We start from the raw sequence: 26,322 nt of genomic DNA, 5'->3' as shown, positions 1-26,322 counted from the left end.
TGAGAACATTTTATCAAACGTAAAACAAATAAATAAACCCTTCTTCTTTCTGATTATATTAAAAGTTACTTGTGGTATGGCTCCCTCAAGGGCAGTTTGTTAACTTTTCCCCCAGGTAATGTAGTTTTTGGATCTAATGTGATTACCTTTATGATGCTTAATACACGCACCCAATCATTCATTGACAAAGGCTTTCTTAGGTGTATTTTACTTTATTTTTATCCTATCCCACTCTTTCTTATGATAAATATTTTTATTTAAATATAATCGATGTACAATAAACCATACACATTTGAAGTATACAATCTGAAGTTTGATGCACGTGTACAAACATGCACCATCACCACGGGTCAGATAGTGAACATACTCATCACCCCCAAAGATTCCTAGTGCGCTCTGCAATCGTCCCCACTTCTCTCTCTCTCCCAGCCCCATCTCACCATCCCCAAACATACCGACCTGCCTTCTGTCCCTGGAGATCAGCTTGCTTTGTCTACAGTTTTATAAAAAGGAGATCATACAGTATGAACGTTTGTTTTCCATCACTGTGATCAGATAGTTATATGACCTATGAAAAGACCACCCCGGTAAGTTTAGTACCCATCTGACACCATACGTACAGGGTGGCGCAAAAGTCAGTTTACAGTTGTCAGAACGTGAAACACAGAGTTCATTCTTGTATCACTACTTATTAGTTACTGTATTATTTTCCATATGAACAACTGTCTGCTTTTGCCCCACCCTGTAGTTATTACAATATTATTGACTATATTCCCTATGCTACATTTCACATGCCCAGGATGGTTTTGTAACCAATCTGACTTCTCAATCCCTTCCCTTTTTACACCCATCCCTTCGACACCCTCCTGCGTGGCGATGGTCAAAACGTTCTCTGTATCTATGACTTTGTTCTGTTTGTTCATTTGTTTTTTTAGTTTTTACTTTAGATTCCACATATACATGAAATCTCTTGGGCATATTCTACTTATTTATTTATTTTTATCCTCACCTGAGGATATTTTTCCATTGCTTTGTTAGAGACAGAAAAAGAAAGGGAGAGGGGAAAGGAGAGAAACAGCAGTGTGAGACCGAGAGACATCGACTGGCTGCCTCCTCATGCATACCCAATAGGGGATTGAACCCTATTGATTCCTGGGCATGTGCCCTGACCAGGAATCCAATCCATGACCTTTCTGTCTATGGGATGATGCTCCAATCAGCTGAGCCACACTGGCCAGGGCTTTTGGGTGTATTTTAGACGAGATCGGGCGCGTTCAGGGTGGTATGGCCGTAGACTCTTGGGTGTATTTTAAATAAGGCAGATGTGCATATAAAATTGGTCAGAAAAGTAAAATCTTGGGGTCAATTCAGAAATTCAGAGTACATCTCTGTATTAATTTTCCAATACTTTTCTTACAAAAACCATCTATATATAAATTCCAATTGTCTTTCTGTGTGATACTGTGAGGCTCTTATTTTGATACTGGGGCACGGTGGCCGACTTTTGGCAGTCACTTAAGGATATAATTAACAAGTGACACACACTCTGCATCGGGACTCAACTTCTCTGGGGACATATTTGGAGCTGGGCAGTGACCTATATGCACAGCTGGATTTATTCTATTTTTAAATCTCTGGAAATAGCCAAGCCAACGTGAAAGGTGCAAATGAATCACAGGTTACCAAGTCTAGGTTTTAAGGAGAGACACAAATCATCTGACATAAAACTGTAATTCAACCCTATACTAAGAATTTGCTCAAGATCCCAAGCTCTCGCTATTCAAAACACGGAGACATTTGCACATGTGTTTATACACATACACACACAAGCACGCAAGTGACACTGGCCACCAAGTCTCAGGAAAACACTGCTGAGACCAAACCTTAGGCTTCATTTTCAGGCTCTATGTGGGGTTCTACTTCCCTTAACCCTTCTCTCTCTTTGGAACTAAAACCATGGAGCCCTGACGTCAGAGCCTCTTTGTTGCACAAGGATCCGAGACGTCATCCGGTCTCAGACACCACCGATGCCACCGGTCCCTCCGCCAATCCTCCGAAGACAGGCCCTGTCTTGTTGGCAGAGAGCATCGCTGCGCCGTGGCTGAACTCATGCGCTTTGGGGCAGAGACACATCCGGGTTCACAGGCTTTACTACTTACTAGCAGTCACCTGGGGTTAGGTACCTTCGCTTTAATCTCTTCATTTGTAAACAGTGGGTGACAACAGTACCAGCTTCACAGGGCTGTTGTGAGGCTTGAATGGGCTAATAAACGGAGTGTTTCACATACAGTAAGAACTTGGCACTTACCAAGTGCTCAGATAAAGTGTAGCTAGGATTGACTACTCTCATGAAAGAGTGGCCCATTTCAGTGTTTAAACAACTCCAGCTGCTAGTGAGGCCAAACCCGGCTGACTGCTACTTCCCGTCCACGGATTCTCCAAGCCCTATGCAGCTTAACCGAAGTCCTGAGTCATGTCAGCGGGGCGTATGGCCCACTTGAGACTCCGTGGTACCAAGCAGAAGCGCCCTGTTTCACTGACTGCTCCTCATGTGACCCTCCATGACCCATGCTCTCTCCTGGACATTCTCCAGCCTGCTGGAGCCCCTGTGCAAGCAGCTCCTGTTTGGTTTGGTTTACTCAGTGCTATTATATTGACCACCTTGACGAGGCTGGTCCTCGAGGGGTGGAGTGCGGTGGGTGGGTCACCTAACTCAGCCTTAGAGTGTGGTCAACTCAAGTCCAGACAATAAATAATGTCTGTATGTAGGGTCGCCAATGAGAGAAGCAGTTAGCTGGTCTTTTGCCAGCTGTGAAATCTCAGTTGCTCGCCTGCAAAATGAGGTGTATCTACCTATCCCGCTGAGTAACTGTGTGGATTCAATGAAGCAACACCTCCCTTACTCCCTCTCTTTCTTGACCCCTTCTAGTCCAGCTAGTGCCCACTAGTTCACGGGCTAGGGGGTTACCATCAAGGTTACCAAGGATCCTCAAGTAGTTATATCCTGTGGCCAAGCCTTGGCTTTCATTTTTCTTGACCACCTAGCAGCACTTACCACAGCTGGTAATGTCTTCCTCTTCCAAACACTTTCTTCTCATCTTATGGGACACCATTCCCTCCTGGCTCTCTTGACCTCTGGCTACTCCCGAGGTTTCAATTGCTGGACCCTTCTCTTCAGCTCTAGATGCCCCAGAGTCCCAGGTCAGGCCCCTTTAGTACCTACGTTCACTGCCTAGGTGATCTCACCCTGTGTAATACTGTGGGTAAAAGCAAGGGCTGTGGGGCCAGAACCCCTGGGTGAATCCACTCTGTAACGTACAAGCTGTATTATGGAGGCAAGTGATTGAACCTCCCTGGGCCTCAGTTTCCTCATCCATAAAATGGGGAGTGATTGCCTAAAGGCATCGTAAAGAGTAAATCAGTTAATACAGGTAAAGAGATTAGAATGTGGTAAGCATTTCATACACGTTACCTAGTTCCATGACTTTACCTACTATAAATATGCTACTCATCCAACTGTCAGGAAATATAACTCCTCCACTTTCAAAACACATCCAGAACATAAGCTGTTCTTACTACTTCCCCCTACCACCTGACAAGCCACCATCATTTCTTGCTCAAACAACTGCAATACCACCTAATTGGTACCCTTGCTTCCCTCTTTGCTGCATATAATCTATTCTCTACCCAAGAGCCGGAATATTCCTTCAAATGAAAATCAGATGTTCCTTCCCTGCTCAAAACTCTCCAAGGACTTCCCATCACACTTGGCACCAACTTAAATCCCTCTCCTTTCCTAACAAGGCTCTATATGAACTGTCTGCTACCTCTTGGCCTCATCTCCAGTCACTCTCTCCTTGCCGACTCTAAGCCAGCCATTCTTTCTGGCTTTGTGTTTGTCCAATTTCACGTACAAGTTTCTGGGCCTTTGTGTTTGCAGCTACTTCTGGCTGGAAAGTTCTTCCCCCACATCTTCACATCCCTCTTTCCTTTGCAAACTCTGCTCAAATGTTATCTGTGAGAGAGGCCTTCCCAGTCTGCCTCATCTAAAACAGAAACAAACAAACAAAAAAAACACAGCACTCCCCAATCTCTTTCCTGCACCATGCTTGTCTGCCCCTTTATCCAATTTTCTTCATAGCACTTAATAACACAGCTGATAATGTAAGTCTGTTTGTCTACTAGAATGTCAGCTCCTTGGGGGGTCGCAATTATTTATATTCTGTTACATTCACTGCAGTATCCACAGCACCTAAGCAGTGCCTGGGACATAGCAGGTGCTCAATAAATACTGTTTTCGAGCATAAATAAGTGAACAGTGCTTGGCACAGTTCCTAGGACATAGTAAACAGCTACAAGTTTGCGATGTCAATTTTAAAAGTTAAAAAAATGTTTAACAGAAAGAATGAAATTCTTTATAAACAGTTCGTAAGATGTCAAGATATCATATTTTCAACTAATTTCAATATAAATAGAAAATATCTGGTACTTACTTGGAGTTTCTTCTAAAATTTCCTGGAATTTGCTTCTCTCATAATCCACCAGCTGGCGTTGAAAATGTGGTCTAAAACTCCGAATTAGAAAATTGGCCATGTCCATACTCATGAGTTCCAGGACTTGAAATATTTGTCTAAAAATTTGAGAGTTAAAATAATTAGAGAGGTGATTAAGAAATTAATCTGAAATTCACTGATTTTTACCTATTTCCTGGCTGTAAAAAAATAAACATCCCAAAAATGGTTTTTAAATTCGAATCGCTATTTGGCAAGGTCACACTTTTCATAGGAGGTATTACACATGCATCACAAAGCTATCTTTCTATAGCTCTCAAAAGTACTTGCTTTAACAAACATATTACCTCCAGCTGAGCCATTACAGCCAGTTCTAAACTGATAGAAAGACACTAAGAAGTATATACAATGAGTTTTGACAAAGAGGCAAAAAAGGTTCAATAAGGAATTTTTCACTTGAAAGCCCCTGAAATTTTAAGGAGTCTGAACATAATGTATATAGTTTCTATTCCTAAGGAAATTAGAAAAAAGAAAAGGAGAGAAAAGATGGGGCAGTGAGGCATAGGGGAAAGAATACTTCCTTTTAGAGTTGGGTAACCCACAGCTCAAATCCAGCTCTGTGGCCAGATACCAGTCACTCAATGCCTCTGAGCCTTGGTTTCCTCACCTTTGAAAGGAGAGGACAAGACCAACCTTGAAGGGATGTTGTTGGGAACCGCCCTACCTGGTTTCAGAAGCTGTAACCCCCACGGCTAAGGCTGAGTGAGCAACCTTGGGACCATAAGCCACTAAGGAGACAAAGCTTATCTCCCTGGCAGGGGCACTGCTTCTGCTCCTTTTACTTCACCCTGCCTGGCCCCCAATGCTTGATCAGTTACCCAATGACAAGTAAGATTCCTCAAGGGAGGGACGACCTAAGACAGACACAATCATGGGGGCCCCCTGATCATGGAAGGACTTGGGGGCTAAAGAAAAAGTGGGTGATGGACCCTCGCCCCTCAGCTTTGACATAGCCTGAGTTCTCATTCTGTGTGCAAGAAGTCTCCTAATCTCTTGGCTTCCTTACTTCCCCTGCTTGACTTAAGCCTGAAACAATGTTGGTGGTTGGTGCAGCCCTACCCTGGAAAGGGTGGGTTTCCTAGGATGATCAGACCTAAGAGAGAACACATAAAATCCTATGAAACCTACTTTGCTACTACCCTCAATTTAAATAATAAGGGACCAAGCAGGAAGTGAGTTTGAACCCCAAAGTTTTATGGCCCTTGAGCTAGCTGACCCTGACTCACAATAAGCCCTCAGAGTTCTTTGCGAATTATCTATTGTTTAATTATTTCTGCCTGGAAATGACTGATGAGCTTTATGTATACACCCTGTATTCTTATGCAAATTAAATCCAATAAGTCTGTCAAGGTGAGGGTGAGGCGCTCTCCTCTTGAGAGAGAAGCCTCGCTGTTCCTTTTCCTCCACAGGACTCAGTAGTCTGTGTGAATTTGTCTCGAATCTCATCCATAATGCTGTGGATACTGTGAGCCAGTATCTGCATCAGGATGTTGTGAAGAGTGAATGAGATAATAAACGTAAAATGTAGGGGACAGTGTCACCCAGTAGGTGCTCAATAAATGATCAAGCTGAACACCACAGATCTGATACCACACACATAGGTAATAAAACAACCAGAAACAAAGATTCTGCAACTGAAGAACTGCAATTTGCCAGAGCCGAGCTCAGCTCTAAGGATCCGGAAAGCCCATTTTAAAGATGGGGAATAGTGACTCCAAAAGGCTGTCGACTTGCCCGAGGTCATAAAGTAAGCTGCCTGCTGCTACATGCAGTTTCCTTTTCCTACCTTCCCAATACAGTTACATAAAACTTATATATCGATGCGGCCATATTCACACACAGGCAAAGAAAAGTTCCCCTCAATGGCAAAAAATGTTGCAGACTCCTCATTCCTCTAGCATCACAAAGCAGTCACAGTCTGCACAGCCAGGTTAGATTCTCACTTCCTCAGGGAAGCTGAGGCAGCGATGGCTAGCTCACCACCCAAGATCCACACTCCCTTTCCACTGCATGATCTGTGGCCGGGAAACGCATTTCCAAGGCAGCCACCACACTTCCCAGACCCTCTTCACACTCCAGGTGGGACCATGGTACTAGTCAGTCAGTGGAAGGTGTTACTTCCAGGCCAAGGTGGGTAAACACCGGGTATAACTGCCCCATGATCTCCTCCCCATGCACTGGCTGAATGTAAAGGGCTCCGAGGACCTGGGCGAGGAGGAGCCTGAGTCGCTGAATGGCATGTGCAAGGCCGGCCTGACCAAGAACGCCTGGCTCGCACTGTGACATGTTGGTTTATGGGGAACTGAGAATTCAGGTTCTGCGTTACAGGCTAGCATTACTCTAACGAAGGAGCCTTTCCAGATTCGTGACTAGGTCTCCCTGCTGGAGGCTCCACTAGCCCCTCCACTTCCCCTCCCAGAGCACCCACTGCAGTTGCGATTCCTTGTCCAGGGTCTGTCTCCCCACTAGTCTGCAAACTCCGCGGGGGTCAGGAACTGTCTGTTTCATTACTGCCTCCCTAACGTCCAGCGCGTGCCAACTAACAACCCTGACAGATCATTCTATCTGAAAACTTTTGTACACAGCAAATGATTGACTTCATCCTTGTTTATTTGTTTCCCCCTGGGGCGAAGGATTCCTCTGAGAGACCAGCCATCCTTTATTCTGTGTTCCTCGATCCCCACACTCCCTTTCTGCGGGAACTCATAGGTACTCTAAGAATCTTAAAGCGCTAACCTCAGCACCTCCACGATGTTGCCCGTAGCCTTCAGCTTTCTGACATCGTCATCCCTCACAGGAGCACACAGCTTCCCCATCGTGCTGATGATGCAGCTGGCCAGGCCCGGGAGGTCGACCGCACTGTGCTCGGCCTGCTGCCTGATGAGATCAGTGTCCAAAACCTCACAGATCTGGTTGCGCAGCCGGTTCCCACCACCAGGAGTCAGGAAAGAGAGAAGAATCTACACAGGAAACAAAAGGAAACATTAACAGCGTCATTACATGAATAAAGGTTGTCTTTTTTTATTTCACTGTCTAGACGACCAAGCTCCCTGTCCATATTTTAACGCCCTGGTGCCACAGAAGTCTGCACAGACTGGGTGGTGGATCAGAGCACTAGAATGTTTCGACCCCCCAAAGAAAGGTCTAGCTTCTGAATTTAAGCCCCCCACCCCTTTTGTGAGAAATGACTGATTCTCTTGGACTAAAAGCAGAGTAAGGAAGCAATATTACTGAATTACTCCACAAGGTTTACAGATGAACTCTACCAAGAAAGAACAAGCCGTAGATCAGGGCTCCAAAAGGATGCAGCAAAGAAGAGCAGACAGAATCCCCTCCCCACCACAGGCTCCATTAGTGCAATGTATCATACTTTACATATAAAAATATGTGTATTATATAAGCAACCTCTACTAAATACTCAGCTCCTAGCGGACATGGCACTCACACACAGAGAACATGGACAGGAGCACCCTGAGTCAGAGTGACTTGGTGTCAAACCCCTTTCCACCCCTCGGAGCTGTGCAACCCCAGGCGAGGCAGGGGACGTGGCTTCTTGATATACAACAACGGGTGCCACCACCTCACAGCACAATGGTAAGGATAAATGGGTAAGCTAATGCTTTGCACACAGCAAGGGTCCTGTCAATGTTAGCTAAAACTGTAACGGTCACCTCATTCAATCCTTACAACTTAAGTGCTCGGGAAATAAGACTTAAAGAGAGAGAGGCCATCACCAGACCGGGACTACCTGACTCCAGAGTCTGTGGTCTCTACCACCACACCCACCACTCAGAGCGCAGCATTGCCCTGAGTCCCCCCACTGTCCCGCCCCCGCCCTACTCTAGGAGGTGCAGGAAAAATCCTTCCTGGGGACCGAACGAGCTCCGTTTTCCAAAAAGAGTCTCTAACACTCTTTGGAGGACCTGAAAAGTCTGGGGGAAAACAATTATTAATTTACACAGACAAGGTCAACTTGCCTCTCTGATTTCTTCAAACAGTTTGATGGCGTGGTCGTACTCGGGAGGCTCAGCATTCAGTTCCGATTCCAGGACATCCCAGTAGGCCTGGTGGACAATGCTCTTCACTCGGCTGGCCAAGCTATGGGAATGACACAGATTGTTTTTTTAAGTGGGCATTGCTCTCCCTGTTTATAAGAGGCAGATGTTCATGGTAGAGACCTTAGAAAATCAGAATGACATTGCCCGTAATTCCATTATTTCCATGTTTAATGTATAGTTTTAACATAGATTCCCCAGTAAGTGCAATATTATCTCGCATGCTTGCTTGTTTCATTTAATATTGTCATGTTTCCCCAGCCTCCCTTTAATAAGTACACACAATCCTGTCCTGTGGAGATACTGTAATTTACCTAGCTACTCTTTCACACAGATTTAGACTCCTCCTAGATTTTGGGGATGAGGTGGCGAAGTTGCTCTTTCCTCAACAGCTGAAGTTTCGTGGCACAGAACAGACTGGCCCCCAGGAGACACGCATCTGAAACCCTGCCAATTTCAGCCTCCATGTCCCATTTAAAGTTCGCCAGACCAAGCTGCTGACACAAGAGCTTCCTAGGAAGAGCCACAATAGCACAGATGGTCATCTTGCTTCGCCCCTGATGTCAAAGCCCTAAAATAGGTGCACGCTAAAATACACATCCCTGCTGAGCTGCTCCACTGTTCTGCAACAGCTCTGAGAACAGCACTCATGTCCCTGTCCCTGAACTACCTACCAGGCTCAACCCTCCCACAGGGGACGCACCTCTCCCAGGCAGAGGCCACAGCTTCCTCTAGGTACCTGGCGTCTACTGAACGTTCAATAAATGTACGGTGAGTCAATTAACAATTTGAGAGGATAGTGTGGCATAGCTCCTAATTTTTCTTTTTAAAGTGCAAATAGCTAAGTATACAATAATGTGAGGAGAAATGAAAATTAGCTTTTTGAGGAGTGTGTTAAAATCGCTCTATCACTACAAATACTACCCTCCGCTCAGACACTTTAAATGTTAAAACTTAACTCAACACGAATGCCATTTCCAAGGTTTGAGACTTCCGTCAGCAACCACAGAACAATCACAGAGGCAAACACCGCTGGGAGGGACTTCTGCTCTTCACGTCACAAGCCTCAAGTACTTGGCCTCAACGGAACAACCGGGAATGAGCTAAAACAACTTCACGGCTCCCTCAGGGACATCTGAAATTTAATTTATGCTTTCCTAAAGGCTGAAAGATGCTTTTTAGGTCTTCGATTTTCTGGGATGGGACGGGAAGGAGGGGAGGAGGGCATGAGATCAACTACATCATTTATAAGCATTCCTACTGGGTATCAAAAACCTGACTTATATTACCAAGTTTTTTCCCCAAAGAAAATATTTGGTAAGAAGTGAGTCACCCATATTTCAAAAAGTAACAACCGGGCCATTGTGAAGAATCATCTGAAAAATCAACGGTTCTGAATACGCTGTGTCATTTTTCAACACAGGTCATGTGCCTTACTCTGCGTGTTCTTTCCCCTGATCATATTTTGTAGCTCTGGAAGAGAATGAAGGGAAGAGGATTCATATTTTCCGTAGTATCAAGAAAACATATGTGCAAGGCACTCACAGGCCCCCAGGCATGGCTTTGAAGTGAGTGCTGTAGGCCCAACCCCATTCCTGGGGAAAGGAAGGATCAGACACGGTCTCAGCAGAGTGAGGAGTCAAGCCCCAGGGTCTGTCTGACCCTAAAGCACCTTTACCACGGCATACATTCGCAACTTTTGAATTAAAGTACCATATCCCTTAATTGTCTTTTTAAAAAATATTTTGTTTATTTTTTTTTAGAGGGGAAGGGAAGGAGAAAGAGGGGGAGAGAAACATCAACGTTTGGTTGCCTTTTGTGTGTCCCGTACTGGGGACCTGGCCTGCAACCCAGGCATATGCCCTGACTGGGAATCGAACCAGCGACCCTTTGCTTTACAGGCCCGTGCTCAATCCACTGAGCTACACCAGCCAGGGCCCTTAATTGTCGTTTGCTGTACTTCATAAAACATGCTAGTTTTAACTTCAAACATTCATTTTTATTAGTCGGTCAGTAAATGTTTGTTCAACATTCACCAGGTGGTATGCCCTGTATTAGATGCTGGAGATACTATAGAGAAAAGAAGTCTCTGCTCTTAGAATGTATATACGTTAGCAGGAAAAGAAAAAAAACACACATTAAAAGACGACAATTTCAGAGCTACGAGGAAGACCGAGTCAGACAATGTGGTAGATGGTGACGAACAGGGTGACAATTTTGCCAAATGACTAATGAAAGCTCCTCTAAGACAGCGATCTTTGAACTGAGACTTTAATGGGGAGAAGAAAGTTGCCGGTGAAGATCTAGGGGAAGAGCTGTGAAAAAGAAGAAAGAGTCCTGGCTGGTGTAGCTCAGTGGATTGAGCACGGGCCTGCGAACCAGAGGATCAAGGTTCGATTCCCAGTCAGGGCACATGTTTGGTTTGCAGGCCAGTTTCCGGCAGGGGACACACGATATGTTGTGTGTCCTCGGCAGAGGTAACCATACATTGATTAAAAAAAAGAAGAAGAAAGAAGGACAAAATCCCTGGGACACACTGAAACTGCTCCCCCTCCCCCGAGATCATCAAGGAAGCCAGTGTGGCTGAAGACGAGGGAGGTGAAGGATCAAGAGACTCGGTGGGGAAGGAGGGCCTTGCAAGCCACACAGAAGAGCTCCCATTTTCATTCTAAGTGCACTAGAAAACCACCGAAGGGTTTTAAGCAGAGAAATGATCTAACTGGATTTCCCTTTAGTAAGTCTGTTTGGCTACCACGTGGATGTGGAGGAACTAAGAACGGAGAGGGGCAACTAGTTAGGACGGAACCAGTCCAAAGACAAGAGTGACCTAACCCAGGGGCAGCAGTACAGCTGGTGTAAAGGGTCACGATGAACCGCAGTTTCCACAGAAAACCACACAGGTACACCTGTGGCGGCCAGTAATCTGAAAAAGTGTCAAGGATTCGTAGGAACATCCGGGAGCAGGAGGACTATGAACCACATTTTATACTTTAAAACCTTGTATGTTTACTATGGTCCTGCTTTAGAACAAAAAAGTTCTGAATGGAACCAGATATTACTCGTTGTCTTAAGTGACAGAGAGGATGTCTCCAGGTTTATAAATGGCGCTGTAGGGTTGAAGGGTCAGTGCCATTACCCATGAGCCAACTTTGCCTCCGAAGATCTGTAGTGACAGCCACAAGGCTTTTCTTTGTCCCGGCCACTGAAGCTGGAGACAGTAAAATAGGAAATAAGGGTGTGTCTATACCTAATGGCACCTTGGTGGTGAGGTTAAATAGGGGAGCGCACGCAGCTGCGGTTTCTACTGTACAGCCAGGGGCTTCTAGACGGCCTTTTCTTAGCACCTCGGCAACTCAACTGCATGCGTCTTTCACAACGTAAATATTGGTTTTTAATAAGTCAATCTGCAAATATTTCTTGAGCATGTACTGTATGTCAGGTACTCTGCTAGGTAACAGGGACAGAGCAAACGACACAGGCATAGTTCCTCTATGAACGGTGCTTCGGATCGAGTGGGAAGGACAGACATTGAACAGGAAACCACGGCTTCTTAACACAGGGGAGGGAGAGGGGGCTATGGGGGTTTTTAGCAAGGTGACGTCATGTGTCTACCGGGCTCAGGGCTGTCAGGAAAGGCTTCCCTCAGGAAGTGATGCACAAGCTGAGTTTTAAAGACTGTGGGAGACACAGATCCAGACGAATGGTTTTAAAAACCAGGATAAGACCTTGTTAGCGAGCCAGGTAAGGTCTACTCCCACTCACTATCATACAAGAACTTCCAGGAACCAGTGTGGACAGGTACACGCACACACATGCACACACACACACAGAGGCTGCGGTACAAACACCTCCGGGTTACCTGTTCTCAGGGAGGTCAGCGTGTTTCACCTGAAAGTTCTCATTGACAGCAATTTCATGAGCGAGAGTCAAGTTGACTAAATTCTTTGCGGTAGCCATCACTTCGTCGAGGGTTACAGTCCTGGGAGGGCTTGCTGTTGAGAGAAAGGTAAAACCCAGTCAGTCAATGTGGTGGCAGAGAAGGAAGGAGTCATCCAGTGACGCCTCCCGATGCAGCTGGACTGTAAGTTACCCCAACATGCATTTGGGGTTTTACAAGTACGAGGAACATATACTAAAACAGGTGGATTCCCCTGCTTAACACTTGACTTCAAAAATGTAAGAATTCCTCTGAGAGCTGCAGTTACTGCACTGATAAAGCTTCGGTGTTTCTGAAACAAACGACCTTATGGACACAGGCTGTTAATTTTTAAATCAAATCACCTCATTTTGTACCTATTATATTTGCCTTTATTACATATAATACAGAGGAAATGGATGACTACTTTTTTTTAAGACTTTACTTATTTACTTTTAGAGAGTGGGGGAAGGGGAGAAAGAGAGGGGAAGAAATATCAATGTGTGGTTGCCCCCTGCGCACCCCATACTAGGGGCCTGGCCAGGAACCCAGGCACGTGACCTGACTGGGAATCGAACCAGTGACTCTGTGGTTCACAGGTCCATGCTCAATTCACTGAGCCACACCAGCCAGGGCAGATGACTACTTTTTATTGGTAATTCATAACTCTTATTAACTTAAGCAGACAACATGAAATAACTGACTCTTTAAAAACTAACATAATTTCTAAAAATATACGCAGTACAGCATAATGCTTAGATGTGGTTTTAAGCTTTGCCAACTGGTAGCTGTCATCTGACCTCACTGAGACATGACTGACCTCCTTACAAGGTTGTCCTGAGGTGATTCAATAAGGTAATTCAGGTAAAGAGGAACAGCATAGGAAGTCAATAAATGTAGATGACTAAAAATAATTCTGGTAAGCTTCATGAGGTGCATCTCAGGAGGAAGTAGTATATAATTATTCTGTTTATTTCTAAAGATAATTCTACAAAATTATTCTAATAAATCAGGTCCTTTTGAAACTACTGTTGGAACTCATAGCTCCTATGGGTTGAAAGTTATGACCTCAAGTAACAGTACTGCCCAGCAGTGCTTTGCTACCTGAACGACTTTAAGAGGAGGAGGAGGAGGAAACGGCAATACACAGACCTAGCGAAGCCCTTCCTCGGGGTGCCTCGGCTCCCTTTTAGGGGCAGCGACCTTGTATGTAGCATAAAGAGCAAGAGAAAGCACAGAAAGCTGAGTGGCTACTAGCAAACACTTTGGCCAATTCTCTGCCCCACTGAGAGTCTCCGTAAAAATGTCTGTACCCCTTGGTCCAATAATGCAATTATGTCGAAGGAGCTCCTAGAAAGGCTGGATGCACCAAGATGTTCAGGAAACACTGTTTACAACAGGAAAAAAAAAAAAACCCCAAACCCCGAAAGGTCCAATGATAAACCAATGGTTAAATAAAGTTATCATAGATTCACTTAAAGAAGTAGTAGTCATAAAAAACAATGTTTCAAAAATATTCTTTCACGAGGAAATGTTCTAGTTGTGCCACTAAGTGAGAAGTGCTCACACGAACACACACACACACACACACACACACACACCTCTGTGAAGATGCAGATGGGACAGCTCTGGGTGATCTTCTAGGCCAGGTTTTCTTTCCTCTATACTTAGCAACTTTCCGATATTTAAAAATGAGAATGTATAAATTAAAATAAATACAAACGGAGAAACTTTTTTGAAGTGGGCATTTGATCATAGTAAACATTAGTTGCTTTTTTCTACATTTGCTTTGTCAGCTTAAGTGTTATATTTTCTATACAAAAAATGCCAATTTAAAAAGCTTAAAAAAAAACAAACGCATCTGCTTTACACATCACTAGCTTCCACATACAAAAAAAAAAAAAGCTCAAGATGTCTCCCTTCACGGGGCCACTCTTCAAGCTCTTTCTCACCCTCCTAACTCTCTTCCTGGGCACTTTTCTGGCATGATTTGCACAACATTTTTTGAAATCAGCAGGAAATCCTTTAGATTATTTCACTTCCTCCCTGACCCTTGAATTGGGGCAACTCTCCTTTCATGTAAATCAGAAATTATCAGAAAAGACCAATTTGAATTTGTCCTTGGGTGTGGCCCAAGAAGCGGTGTCAAGATGTCAAGGACTGGATTACCACTACTTGAGAAAGATAGGTGGGTTGATTTATAGTCAAATCAAAGCACATCAGACACAGTGGTGGGGGGAAAAGGGCAGGTTGTAAATTTTAGCGGCTATTTACCCCTGAGAGCATGTACAAGACAGCTGGGAGGCTTCTGCAGCACTGTTCCGCTGTGTCTAGAAAGACGGGGAAGTCTGTACTCTGATTATCAGTCATTTCTATTTTTTAAAGGTTTTATTTATTTATTTTAGAGGGGGGAAGGAGGGGGAGAAACAGTGATGTGCAAGAGAAACGCTGTGCCACCACCCCTGCATGTCCCAGTCCCCGCAACCCCCCAGTTCCGGGGCCACGCCCCATCCACTGAGCCACAGTGGCGAGGGCACACAGTCCTCTCTCAGTGCTGAAACCCAGCACGCAAGCCAGAAGCACCCCACTACCCCCAGCCTCTGCGCCCCTGTCAGCTTACAGGCGGGAGAGCTGGACTTGCTGGAGGAGTCACTGGTGAAGCTCTGCCTGGAGCACTCGTAGTCGCTGAGCGAGGCCGTGCTTTCGGACAACCGGGCAGAGTCCGAGTCGCTGGGCTGGTCCTCCCCCATGCACTGCTGCTTCTCGTCATTGAAGGGCATTTTGAGTCCCTGGCGTGTGGGGTGAAGAGCCAGAACCTGCACAGACAAACAGACTCTGTGTCAACATTCTGCGATGCTTCCTCCAGGGCAGACACCCGTGTCCCGTGTGTCGCCAAGTGGGAAAGGCTCCCAGAAGGTGACCTAGAGTTCCCCACAGTACCCCAGCCAGGCTGACACTAGACCTTCAAGACTGCCTTCTGGAAAAGGGGTTCCACAGCCACAGGTGTGAGCTTAACTCAGGACATCCCCTGTGCGAATGTGGGCTCTCCATGGTAACGGACCCTCCTGGGTCCGTTAACACAACATACTCTCCTCCTGGGCTGCTATGTATGACACGGGAAGATATAAGTGTGGGGCTCTGCTGCCGGACTGCCTAGGTTAGAAGGTCATGCAGTCTTTTGTTACGTGACCTTGAGGAAGGCATTGACCTTCCTACCTCATCAGTAAAACTGGGCTGAACGACTAATCTCATTGGAGTACTTGGAGATGGACCCAAACTGATCTTATTCAAGTGCTCAGTACAGCACGCACCTGTTAGCTACTGTTATTGTTCATATGTCTTTGTTTTGAATAAAATATTTTTGAAACCAGCCTCGTTAGTTGTTTGTGAGCCTCCTGAAGAAAGGAGAAGGCTAATTAAAGTCTCTGACTGGCCAGTCCTCAGGTTCTTCTCCATCTTCCCACAGACGGCCATGACACAAAGGGCAAGGACCAACACTTGACAATTGTACCTGACAATTCACAAAGCACTCACTGCCACCCAAAGGACAAAGAGGCACAGAAGATCTTGATTCCCAGGCTGCGGGGGACAGACTCCGGGGACAAGAGGACTTACTACAACATAAAACCAGCCGCTTGACTCTACATTCGGCGCTGCCTCTGGAACATCAGATTGCCTTGCAGGGCAGAGCAGTCAGGCCCCACCATCCCCTAGAAAGAAGATCCTGGGCACACGGATGCTCAGGCCCAAACCCAGGAGCTTCAGCCAGGCCCGTGAGAAGGCTGGCCTTCACGTGCATGCGGTGTCAGCTGACACTGAGAAGAGAGGGCACGTCAATCCTAAAGGGACAGTAATGATAGCAAGGGCTCCCTGAGTGTCTTTAGACCTGAACCAGCTCATGTGGTGAGGTGCACAGAGCATACAGAGCTGCTAGAACTTGAAACCACAGCTACGCCTAGTACGCCTAGGAAACCTGCGCAGTTTCTGCCATGATTCCTCTCATTATTTATCGAGTGCCTGCTGTGACCAGGCCCTGGGGAGAACAACAGTGAACGAAACAGACAGGGCCCTGCTCTCATGGCTCTCAAGTCCAGTTACCTAAGACTGTGTGTGCCAGATGCCAGAACACAAGAAAAAGCAAAACAAGTCATTGCTGAGGAAACATGAGAAAGGAGAGGCCAGCAGGGCTGGGAATAAGGGGGAGTCTAGCCTTTGTGGAGAGAAAGACTGCGTGGTAGTCTTTATCTCTTGGGTGGTAGATAAGAACAGGCCTGAGAGGAACTGGTTAACGGGCAGAAGCTCAAGGGCATTAGCACCTGACCTCCCCTAAACAAACTTCTTCAGACCTGCCACTCACAGAAACGCACCTCTGCTGGGCCCACCACTTTCACAGACAGAAAACCACTCACTGGGAGGTTGCCTCTGTAGACCGAAGGGCAAGGAGGCGCGTGCAGCTGCCAGGAAGCTACCAGGTAGAGGCATTCACCTTACCCTACCGTCCCCAAGGCTGACCACCCACCATGATCGCAGGCTATGAAACAGTCCTAAGCCCCCTTTACGCCATGCAACCTAGATTTCACTTGAGCTTGAACTTCCATCTGCTCGGAGAGGGGCGGGGAACACAAAAGAAAAGCATGTGCTCCAATCCTTTCACTTCCACCAAACCCCAGGTCCTGCATGGGACGAATGCTTGCCCTTCCCTCCAGCTTTCTCTCTTTGCCAATATTTTACTTCTCATGGATCTACTTAGGCATGTCTTAAAAATGCTACCTCCTCCAGAAAGTCTTCCCTCTATTCTCCGGCCAGGGCCAAGGGCACTCTTCTTTGTCCACCTGCAGCACACCTCCTGTATCTTCATGACAGCGCTTCATCACCTGTAGGGTGACTTTTCCCCCATGGCTACTTCCAACTCTCCTTAGTAAGGCAGGAGCTGTGTCTCGTCCACCACCAGTGTCGGATATGTGACAAGCATTCATTTGGTGTCAGCGGAATTGGAATCGTTGAATCCCATCTGGTGCAGCTTCAACCAGAACATTTGCAAACTGATAGCACTCCACATTTGCACAGGCCTGGCACTGCCAGAGTTCAGCACCGGAGCAGACGACCTACACCGAAACCTACCTTATTAGGTTTAAGACTTTAATACTCCCTGGTCCTTATCGTACTCTTATTTGAAAACCTTAAACTTTGTTTCCACTGTTATTTTTTTTTCAGTCATTCCACTGTAACAATTGTGCTCTGTGTGGCCTACTCTTACTTCTCTTTACTTTGGCTGTTTTTCCAAGTAAAGGTGCACAAAAGCTTTCATCCACTGGACTTTATGAAGCAGGTTAATTCATACATCGATCCATTGGATTTATTCGACCATAAACTCATCCATTCTAATTATTAGCTGTCTGTTTCATTTTTCTACTCCAGCTGAGCAGCACACGTTGTAGGTTTTTAAATTGTGTTTAACAAGACAACAAAGTACAAAGATTAAAAAAAAAAAAGATCTGGGAAGGTAGAAGCTGAGGATATGAGGCCTGAGGCTGCCATTAATTACCCATGTGGCTTTCTGCACATCATGTCTGCTCTCTTCGCCTCATTATTCTGAGCATGCTGGACAGTTATTAGTTCCCTTCCGGCCAGAAATCGCTAAAATGCAATAAACCCAGAGTTCCACGAGGCATCACTAGAAGTTCCAAGAAATTAAATGTGCTCATTGCAGACATAGTTAATAATGTGCAACTACGCTTTTTTCCAACAATTCACTGAAGGTAGAGTTTCTAGCACAGAAAATTCAACAGAAAATTTAAAAGCTGTAAAATGTTCAGAAACTTGTTTAGTTGGTAGATGTTTCTCCCACACTGGGCTTTAGTGCATCTAAGCAGAAACTCTTCTTTGAAGCGAAATATCCATTACCACGTTATTGGGAAATTGCCCATTTCCTCATATAGGCAAGCTGATGTTACCTAACTCACGGGGCTGGTGTGAGATATCACTTAGTCAGTGTATGTGTGCTGCTCAGAACGATGTCTGACACAGTGTAAACAGGATACAGATGTTAGTAATTAGTAGTATTATTTGCTTTTGTTGTTGTTATTATCATCATTTTAGGCATTAAAAACTCTAGAGGGAAGGAGAGTTTTAGCCCATGATGATAAAAACATGTTTGTCTATGACAAACAACAAGACTGGTAGTTGGCTAGGACAGATCTCTTGCATTTGTCTGAAATACAAATGCCAAAGGCAAGTGGCCCATCCTGGTATAAATGGTCTTCTGCAAGTTCCTTCACATCTGTTCTTTTCTTGTTCTCGGGTTTCTGTGTAAGTCATCTGGGGACAATGCCACTTGACTCAAAAACATCAAGGGTAATTAGGCTGCTTTTAAAACAATTTTGGATTCTCTCTTACAACAAGTGATAATGGAACCCAGCTGGTCCTTAAGTAAGGTAATGCTTCTCATACCCACAAACTTAAATCTACTTAACCTTCACCTCTGTAACTCACAAGCAAGCCAGTCAATTCTCTGGGAACACAGCATCTCAAACCTGGAAGATCTACACACAGGTCAAAGGCAAAGTCAAAGGTGAAGACAAAAGATAACTCCAAGCAAAGCCTCCAATACTACAGTAGGTCACAATGCAAAAAGAAACACATTTTTCATTGCAGTGTTCCATGTTTAATAATAATAAATGCTATTATTATATCATTGTTTCCAAGGTCAAAGACTGGGATGCAGCAGACACTTAACTAGTTCTTGTTGAATGAATAAACAGACGAATGAATGGCAGGATGACCACAGATATTTCAGAGAGGGAGGAGGAAATGGGTGCAGGGACCTGAGGGGGCCAGTCCTGTGTTTAATAACAGATGGAAGGAAGATCAGTTGTGAAGATGAATTTAAACAGCCTGTGTTAAGCACTTAAGCTCCTAGTCATTGATTATCAACTATTGTTTTTTCTTACTAAAAAAATGATGAATTCACAAAACATCAATGTCATAAACACAAAGAAAAGCTACTTGATAAAAAGATACTTGACTGAGAGTACAGTAGAGGACTCTCAAGTGGACCCTGTATGGGAGGGAGGAAAGGGACGTTATTGGGTTAATTGAGAACATTGTTACAATACTTGAACCTACTTCTGTATTGCAACATTAAATTTACTCAAGTTGATAAATAAACTGCAATTATGTATTTAGGAATAAAGTATGATGTATGCAACTTTCAAATTACTCAAATGAGAGGGAAAAAGAGAAAACAATAAAGCATATTGTTTTATTCACCTAATAGAAATAACATTCACCTATTAACATATGGTGCAAAATGTTAATAGGTGAATATTAAGTAAACGGTAGACAATAGCAAGTTCTTTGTACTGTTCTTGCAATTTTGTTTATAAGTTTGAAATTATTTCTGAGCTAAAGCTTAAAAGAAAAGAAAATATTAAACTGAAACGTCAAGTCTAATTCCAAGCAGTTCAGTCCCCTGCAGTTGTCAGATTTTGATTGTTTCTGCTACTGATAGCTTAGATGCCACTCTATTAGGAAAGTTCTGTACAGTCAGACTTGTCCCAAAGTCCTTTTTGAACAGTGCCTACAGAATAAAACAGGAAATGGGCTGGAGCCCTTCCAAAGAGGAAAAATAAATCATCCCTTTTAAGAGTGCTCCTCCAGGAGGTTTCCCTTTTCCTAGGAAGTCTCCTGGCGGTGGTTTACAATCCTTCTGTGATCCGACCTTGCCCACCTCATCCCGTACCCCTCCTCCCACCGACCTCCCCTGCTCTAGACTCCACGGCCGCCTCCGCCTCGTTTGAATTCCTTGGACAAGCCCTAGTTCCTACTTCAGAGCACTTGCACCTGCTGTTCTCTCCTCCTGGAATGTTCTTGTCCCTGATCACAATGCAGGCTCCTTGTTGTGATTCAGATTTGAAATCAAGTGTTACAACTTTAAAGTCACTTTCCCTGATATCCTCACTCACTCCATCTAAATTAGCCACCTAGTGCTTAGAACCCTTCCTGGGATAGAGCAAGAGCTCTCTGAGTATCATTGATGAACAAATTAAGCCACACTCTCACTGAATAAGACAACTTGGGTTTTGCTTCTCTTCAGCCTCATTCACATCACTCATATTCGCATCATGCAGTCACTTGAAGTACTATCGTTGTTTCTGCATATCTGTCTCCCACTAAATTTGAAGCAGCTTGCAGGAAGGAGCTATGTCTCCACTCCCAGTGCCTTAGAAATTCAACACATTTCTAAGGCACCAATAATTCAAACTAGCAAAAACTCACAGTTACAAAAAACTGTGTCTCTTCACCCTCTCAATGCTCACTGAGAGCAAATAATAACAAGCAAAGCTAACAGCTATTAGGTGTTTATTATGACTCAGCCCCCAAGAAAAGTGCTTTAAAAGTGTTCTCTCCTCAAACCTTCATTACAGCCTTGCTAACTAAGGTATTGCTATTACAGCAACCCCATTTTATACGTAAGGACCTGAGGCCCAGAGAAGTTAAATTACTTGCCCAAGAATTCACAGCAGCAACAGTACGACTCGGATCCAGGTAGTGGATCTCTACAGCCCAGGCTTTCTATCACTCCAGGATGGCTGGAGAAAATTTGGCGTGCTGCTCACTCTTTCCATTCTCACTCTGCCAAATTGATCTACCTATCACTGCGGGAAACACATGCACATGTGTTACCAAGCTGACCTTACCCCAGGTGGCTGCTCAAGTGCTATACCGTGAAGGGCATCACTGAAAGAGTCTATTGTCCAAAATAACTCCCAACCACTGCACAGGAGGGACTGAAAATCTTCCACCAGGGAGCCACTCTAAGCACTGCAAAAGCCCAAACTAACTCCCATATCAAAAGGGTTAACTGCTCACAATTAGCATAAATCAAAAAGATTTCAAAGTGAATTGTTCAGATTACCCAGCAGTGCCCCGAGGAATGGAACCCATCCAGTCAAGGTTGTCACAGAAAAGAGAATTTTCAAGAAGCACCTAGTGGGGATCATCTTTGAAGAGCCAGGCCAGGTGCCAGGACAACCATTTACATGTGTATAGCAAGGAGTCAGTGGAGTAAGTTTGGGCTTGGAAGAGAAACTGCAGATGGTGAGGAACATCTCCATCTTCTGGAAAATGCTGCTTTAGAACCAGTCCCAAATAGCAGTGCTAAAAGGTTATTCATTCCCAGCAAAGCAAAAACCACAGAGCAGAGAGATAGGTGCTTGCTCCATTCAGCTAGAGAACAGTGGTCTTCATCACATGAGAGCCAACAAAGAGCTAGATAAAGCCAACAAGCCAGCCATTGTCTAAAACAGCAGATGTTCACAGCACATCTAACATGACAGCATCAGGGAGGAGGGTTTCGAGGCACTTCGCATTCTTGGAAACACTTCTCCCACACTGGAAGCCCTGTCTTAGTACCTGTGCCCTCTGGGGCCCTCGACCCCCCCAAAATGGCACTGAAGCTGCTCCCACACATGACCGGGTATCTTTAGCCCTGGGCCACTTCAAGTCAGGCCACCTCTGTGGGCTGCCAAGGTGATGTATGAACCCTGGAGGTATGGGGAAAAGGCAGGCAGGGAGCCCCCTAAAGTGAGAAACCCTGCTGTAACCTCATTTGGCTGGTAGGAAAGAGCAAGACCTTTAGCTGGAGATCATGAGACCATTTGGTTCTTGGGGACTGGTGGGGTACTGGGGACAAGGATAATCTGTCTAGCTTCTTCAAGGTAAAAGTAACAGGACTGCCATCCAAGGCAGTATTTCCCAAGCCTTCATCATTTGAGTATCATTCTTCATGCCTGTTTCCACGTTGCCCTCCTCACCCATACACTAATTATCAATCATTTCTCTTTCTCTTCACCTGAGCTATCTGTTTAAATACATTGCATTGAAAAGGAAACTTTGTATCATTGTGAAATCGCTCGGTTAATGGAAGTTTTCCGTAATACTCACGAAAACACAGAACACAGAACCACGTTCATTTGTCCACGTGCCACCTCAAATCATCACTGTTAACCCCAGTTGTGCCACGAGGAGGAGAGGCTTTGGGAAGCACAAGCAGTCCCCGAGAGGACAGGGGCCGGACCCCGGGCCTGACCGGCTCCCCCGGCGTGGGCACCCTCGAGGGGACGCGTCGGAGTCGACTTAGACTAACGCCCCTCCACCCTATAAACACAGACACACATACCCACGTCCTCCCGCAGCCTCTCCACTCCAGCAGCAGTTTCCTGTCAAAACAAACCCTTGGGGGAGGGGACGGCGGAGGCCGAGCCCAGCGCCGGGGAAACCCCGGCAACAAACCCCAAACACACGCTTCGGGCCCCGCCCGGCCCTCACCACGGCTCGGTTCGCCCCCTCCAACGAGGCCGGGGGTCGCGGGCGAGAGAGTGTCCCTCCCCCGGGAGATGGTGTGAAGCCGCTCGCAGAGCCGTCGCTGGCACGGGCCCAGCGAGATGTTACACAGCGGCCCAGCCGCAGCGACCCGGCAGCCTCCGGGACCCGAGCCCCGCGGCCACCCCGACCCCCGCCGCGGCTGCTCGCGCGCCCCGCTCCCACGCGGGACGGCAGTGCGACGTCAAACCAAACGACTGGCGGCAGCGAGGAGCCGGGCTTTAACGCCCCTGGCCCGGCGTCTCAGGACTGCGTTCTACGGCGGAGCGGGGAGGCTCCGGCGGCCCCAAGCCAACGTGTCACCCTCCGTCCGCCCCGGCCCTTCGCCCCGGAGCCGGCGAGCCCTCCCCTGGGACGCATACGCACCGGCCCCGCGCGGAGACAGGCGGCAGAGACAGGCGGCTGCGTGAGCCCGGGGCAAAGACCTCCGCGTGTCCCTCACCCAGGTCGGCACCAGCACCTGGAACGCTGCCCCGTCCCACCACCTCCAGCTTCCCTGTCCCCCACCCCACCCCCGCCCCACGCTGAATTTAAAGGGCCGGGAAGGACTCTGCGGCCACAGCCTTGGCGCGACCATCACGGGACGCGCGAGTGGGGGGAAAATAGCACCAGTCCGCACAGAAGCCAGAGCGTTTCAGGCTCCGCTGGCGGAGTTCTGACGGGTTTCACCTACTATAGAACGTGTGTCTGCAGATTCGGATGACAGGAGCTGAGGGGAGCTAGAACTGAAGGTATTTGGGGTGCCGAAGGGAACGCTTCCCCCCGCAGCCCGGGAGTAGTGCAGTCCGGGGCTCCTGGGGGCGGGGAGAGAAGTGTTTACGGAACTGGGGCAGCGGTTCATCCTTGAGCGCCGGGCGTTGGAGGCGGGGCCTGGCCGCGCTCAGGGGGGCGGGGCTAAGCTGGGGGCGAGGATGAGGGAGCAGAGCCAGGTCGTTGGGGGCGCGGCGGAGCCGCTGGAGGCTCGCCTTCTAGAAGCGCTGGATTGACCTTCTTGGGATCCCCGTGGGTGCACTAGCGTGTGAACATTGCTGTAAGCCCCCCCCGCCGGGAGTGGAACTTCTACTACCCGAGTAACCCCCGCATCTAGACGGGACGATCCGAATTGGGTGTTCACTGTCACACTGTGGACAGTTACAGAAACTGCCCGAACGACAGTGTGGCAGGTGCGTTTCCACGCACGTCAGCAACCAACCGTGTGGCCCACGTTTGTGTCTGCACCTCCACGTAAACACAGGTCCAGATTTGCATACGGCTGGACTAGACGATTAACTCCTGGGCGTCACACCCACTCAGGCTCTCTGAAGAGTAAACTTGTGTGCACGCAAAAGATAAAGCATCTCACTTCCCCTAAGCGTTCTTGGCAGCACCTAACTCTCTGCCCAGGAGAAGTTTCGACATTTGTTAATGCAAATAGTGCCAGGATGGGCTCTGTGCTGTCAGGCCTAATGCGTGGCTCTTGTGGGCATGCTTCAGGGTGTTGGCGCATGAAAACCACTCTGTCTTCTGCCAGGTGTAAATTGGTCTTGCTTAGGAGATAGCTTCATGCAGGAATGAAGTCAATTTTATATAGGCTGGAGTACTTTTATTTAGTGTTGAAATCAATCTGGCTTGGGGAGGCAAAATTGGTTCTAGGGAAAAACCAGATAGGCAACATTTTAAAGGAGGAGAGAAAGGCAGCTATCGTGAGTGGAATAATTCAGTGTTGTAATAGGGATTCATCTGGAGTTCAAACGCTGGCTCTGACATTTACTACCCATGAGGTCTTGGTCAGTGGGGATAACAGTGATGACTGTCTCATTCAGTGGGTTATGGTGTGGATGAAATGAGATAAAGAGTATGAATGGTTAGAGCTGTACCCACTAAGCAGTCAGTTAGTATTAGTTACTGAAACTCTTTTGGCAAACCACTCCGAATAAACTTATCTGATGATCATTATAAATTTGTGTTTGTGTCTCCCTATGCCATTCTCTAAATACACAACTTGATACAAATCAAGAGATTAATGACAAAATACTGCTGCCACCCAAGTTCCTTTCCAGATTCTTTCATGCCCTTGTTTATACAATTTGTTGGAATCAGCAGTCAGAATAACAGATGCCTTCAATTTTGACTCTTGTGAAATAACAACCACCACACAACTGCCATTAACACCCTAAAATCTCCACAATAGAAAGATTAATAAAAAAAAGAAAGATTAATCAAAAATACCCCTCAAACTTCTGAACACTGGGACAATGACACATTGCAGCTTTGCTTCCTTTGTTAGCTTTGTGGGAGCTTAAGTATTGTTTTGCTTTATTGCATAACTTGAAGCCGATGAGCATGAGTCAAGAGAGTTGACCAGTCTACCTAGGTGACTAGCTGCTTGACCCCGGGCATAAAGCTTAACTACGTAACTCTCAAGACCATAAGGAAGCAATTTTTATCAAAGCAGGTGAATCAAGTTTCAACGTGCTGAGTTGAGAACCTTGGGGTGGAAGAGATGGGGTAACATCAGAGACCCAAGCCAGGGAGAGAAAATATCCTGGAAACACAATTTTCTGTTACTTTGACATTAAATAACTTGCTATCTGAAAACTTTTTTGGGTCAATTGTCTGACCAACTGCCCTTAGCCTGACTTAGATATTAAAAGCACTTTGAAAAAAATATAGTGCTGTAAAATATTACACAGTTCCTTTTTTAAATGAGCCTTGCATCACATTCTTGCTCAGATTGCTTAGGCAGTCTTAGAATAAAATCTTCCTTGCTCATATTATGTTCAAGACCTTCTGGGCGGGGTTGGGGTGGCGAGAATTATCTGAAAAGGCAACCTTTTAAGGAAGTAAAGTAACTAGGCTTTTATTTGAAGAAGATGTTATCACATCTAATATTTCTAGCTTTTGGGGGAGCCCACCAGGGAACTAACTCATGATAATGCAGTTTGTTTTTTTCCTACCAACAATAGACTAAATTTGCTATTTTGCTTTTGGTAAGCAAGGGCATGTCAAAATCTTGCTCAGTAAAGAAATGTAGATGCTAGTTTTCTTTTTACACACCTGAATTTTAAATTACAATGAATCCTTGAGGGGAAAAAATCAGAAAATCCAAAACTTTTGTTGTAATGTGGATTTGCAACTCTTCACCCACTTAACTTGTATAATGGAGCTGCATTCTGTGCTGATTTAGCGTAATGCAAGTTCAACCATACTACTCTGACAGGGTGTGGGGAACACAAGAGAATAATTTAAACACTGGCTTGCCCCTATTCTCTCTATGGGAGTTTTAAGGCTTCTCTTTCTGAGCTGATCTCAGTTTCCAAGCCTCTCATTTTGTTCCAAGCTTCTTACCCAGCCTGGCTTTGTGGATGTACAGCCATCCTGTTGCATAAGACCCTCCACTTGGAAGAGCCCCCCCCCC

General features: G+C 46.0%; 1 protein-coding gene across 1 annotated transcript in view; it reads right to left on the bottom strand.

Moving 5' to 3' along the window:
* Positions 1-23,447, bottom strand: part of TCP11L2 (t-complex 11 like 2) — a 40,385-nt gene extending 16,938 nt beyond the window's left edge. Inside the window, exons 1-6 of the mRNA XM_037067811.1 lie at positions 23,292-23,447; positions 15,163-15,358; positions 12,486-12,618; positions 8,549-8,669; positions 7,308-7,531; positions 4,494-4,630 (exon numbers count right to left, since the gene is read on the bottom strand). Coding sequence (XP_036923706.1) covers positions 4,494-4,630; positions 7,308-7,531; positions 8,549-8,669; positions 12,486-12,618; positions 15,163-15,322 — 775 coding nt within the window. The 5' untranslated portion in view covers positions 15,323-15,358; positions 23,292-23,447. The remainder of the gene's footprint in view (positions 1-4,493; positions 4,631-7,307; positions 7,532-8,548; positions 8,670-12,485; positions 12,619-15,162; positions 15,359-23,291) is intronic.
* Between the last annotated feature and the right edge of the window lie 2,875 nt (positions 23,448-26,322).

The sequence above is a fragment of the Sturnira hondurensis genome, unplaced genomic scaffold (assembly GCF_014824575.4).
Source record: "Sturnira hondurensis isolate 20B ecotype Veracruz unplaced genomic scaffold, ASM1482457v3 Scaffold0017436, whole genome shotgun sequence".
Classification (NCBI taxonomy): Eukaryota; Metazoa; Chordata; class Mammalia; order Chiroptera; family Phyllostomidae; genus Sturnira; species Sturnira hondurensis.
The sequence above is the reverse complement of the archived record's forward strand: the minus strand, read 5'-3'. Positions and strand labels throughout refer to the sequence as shown.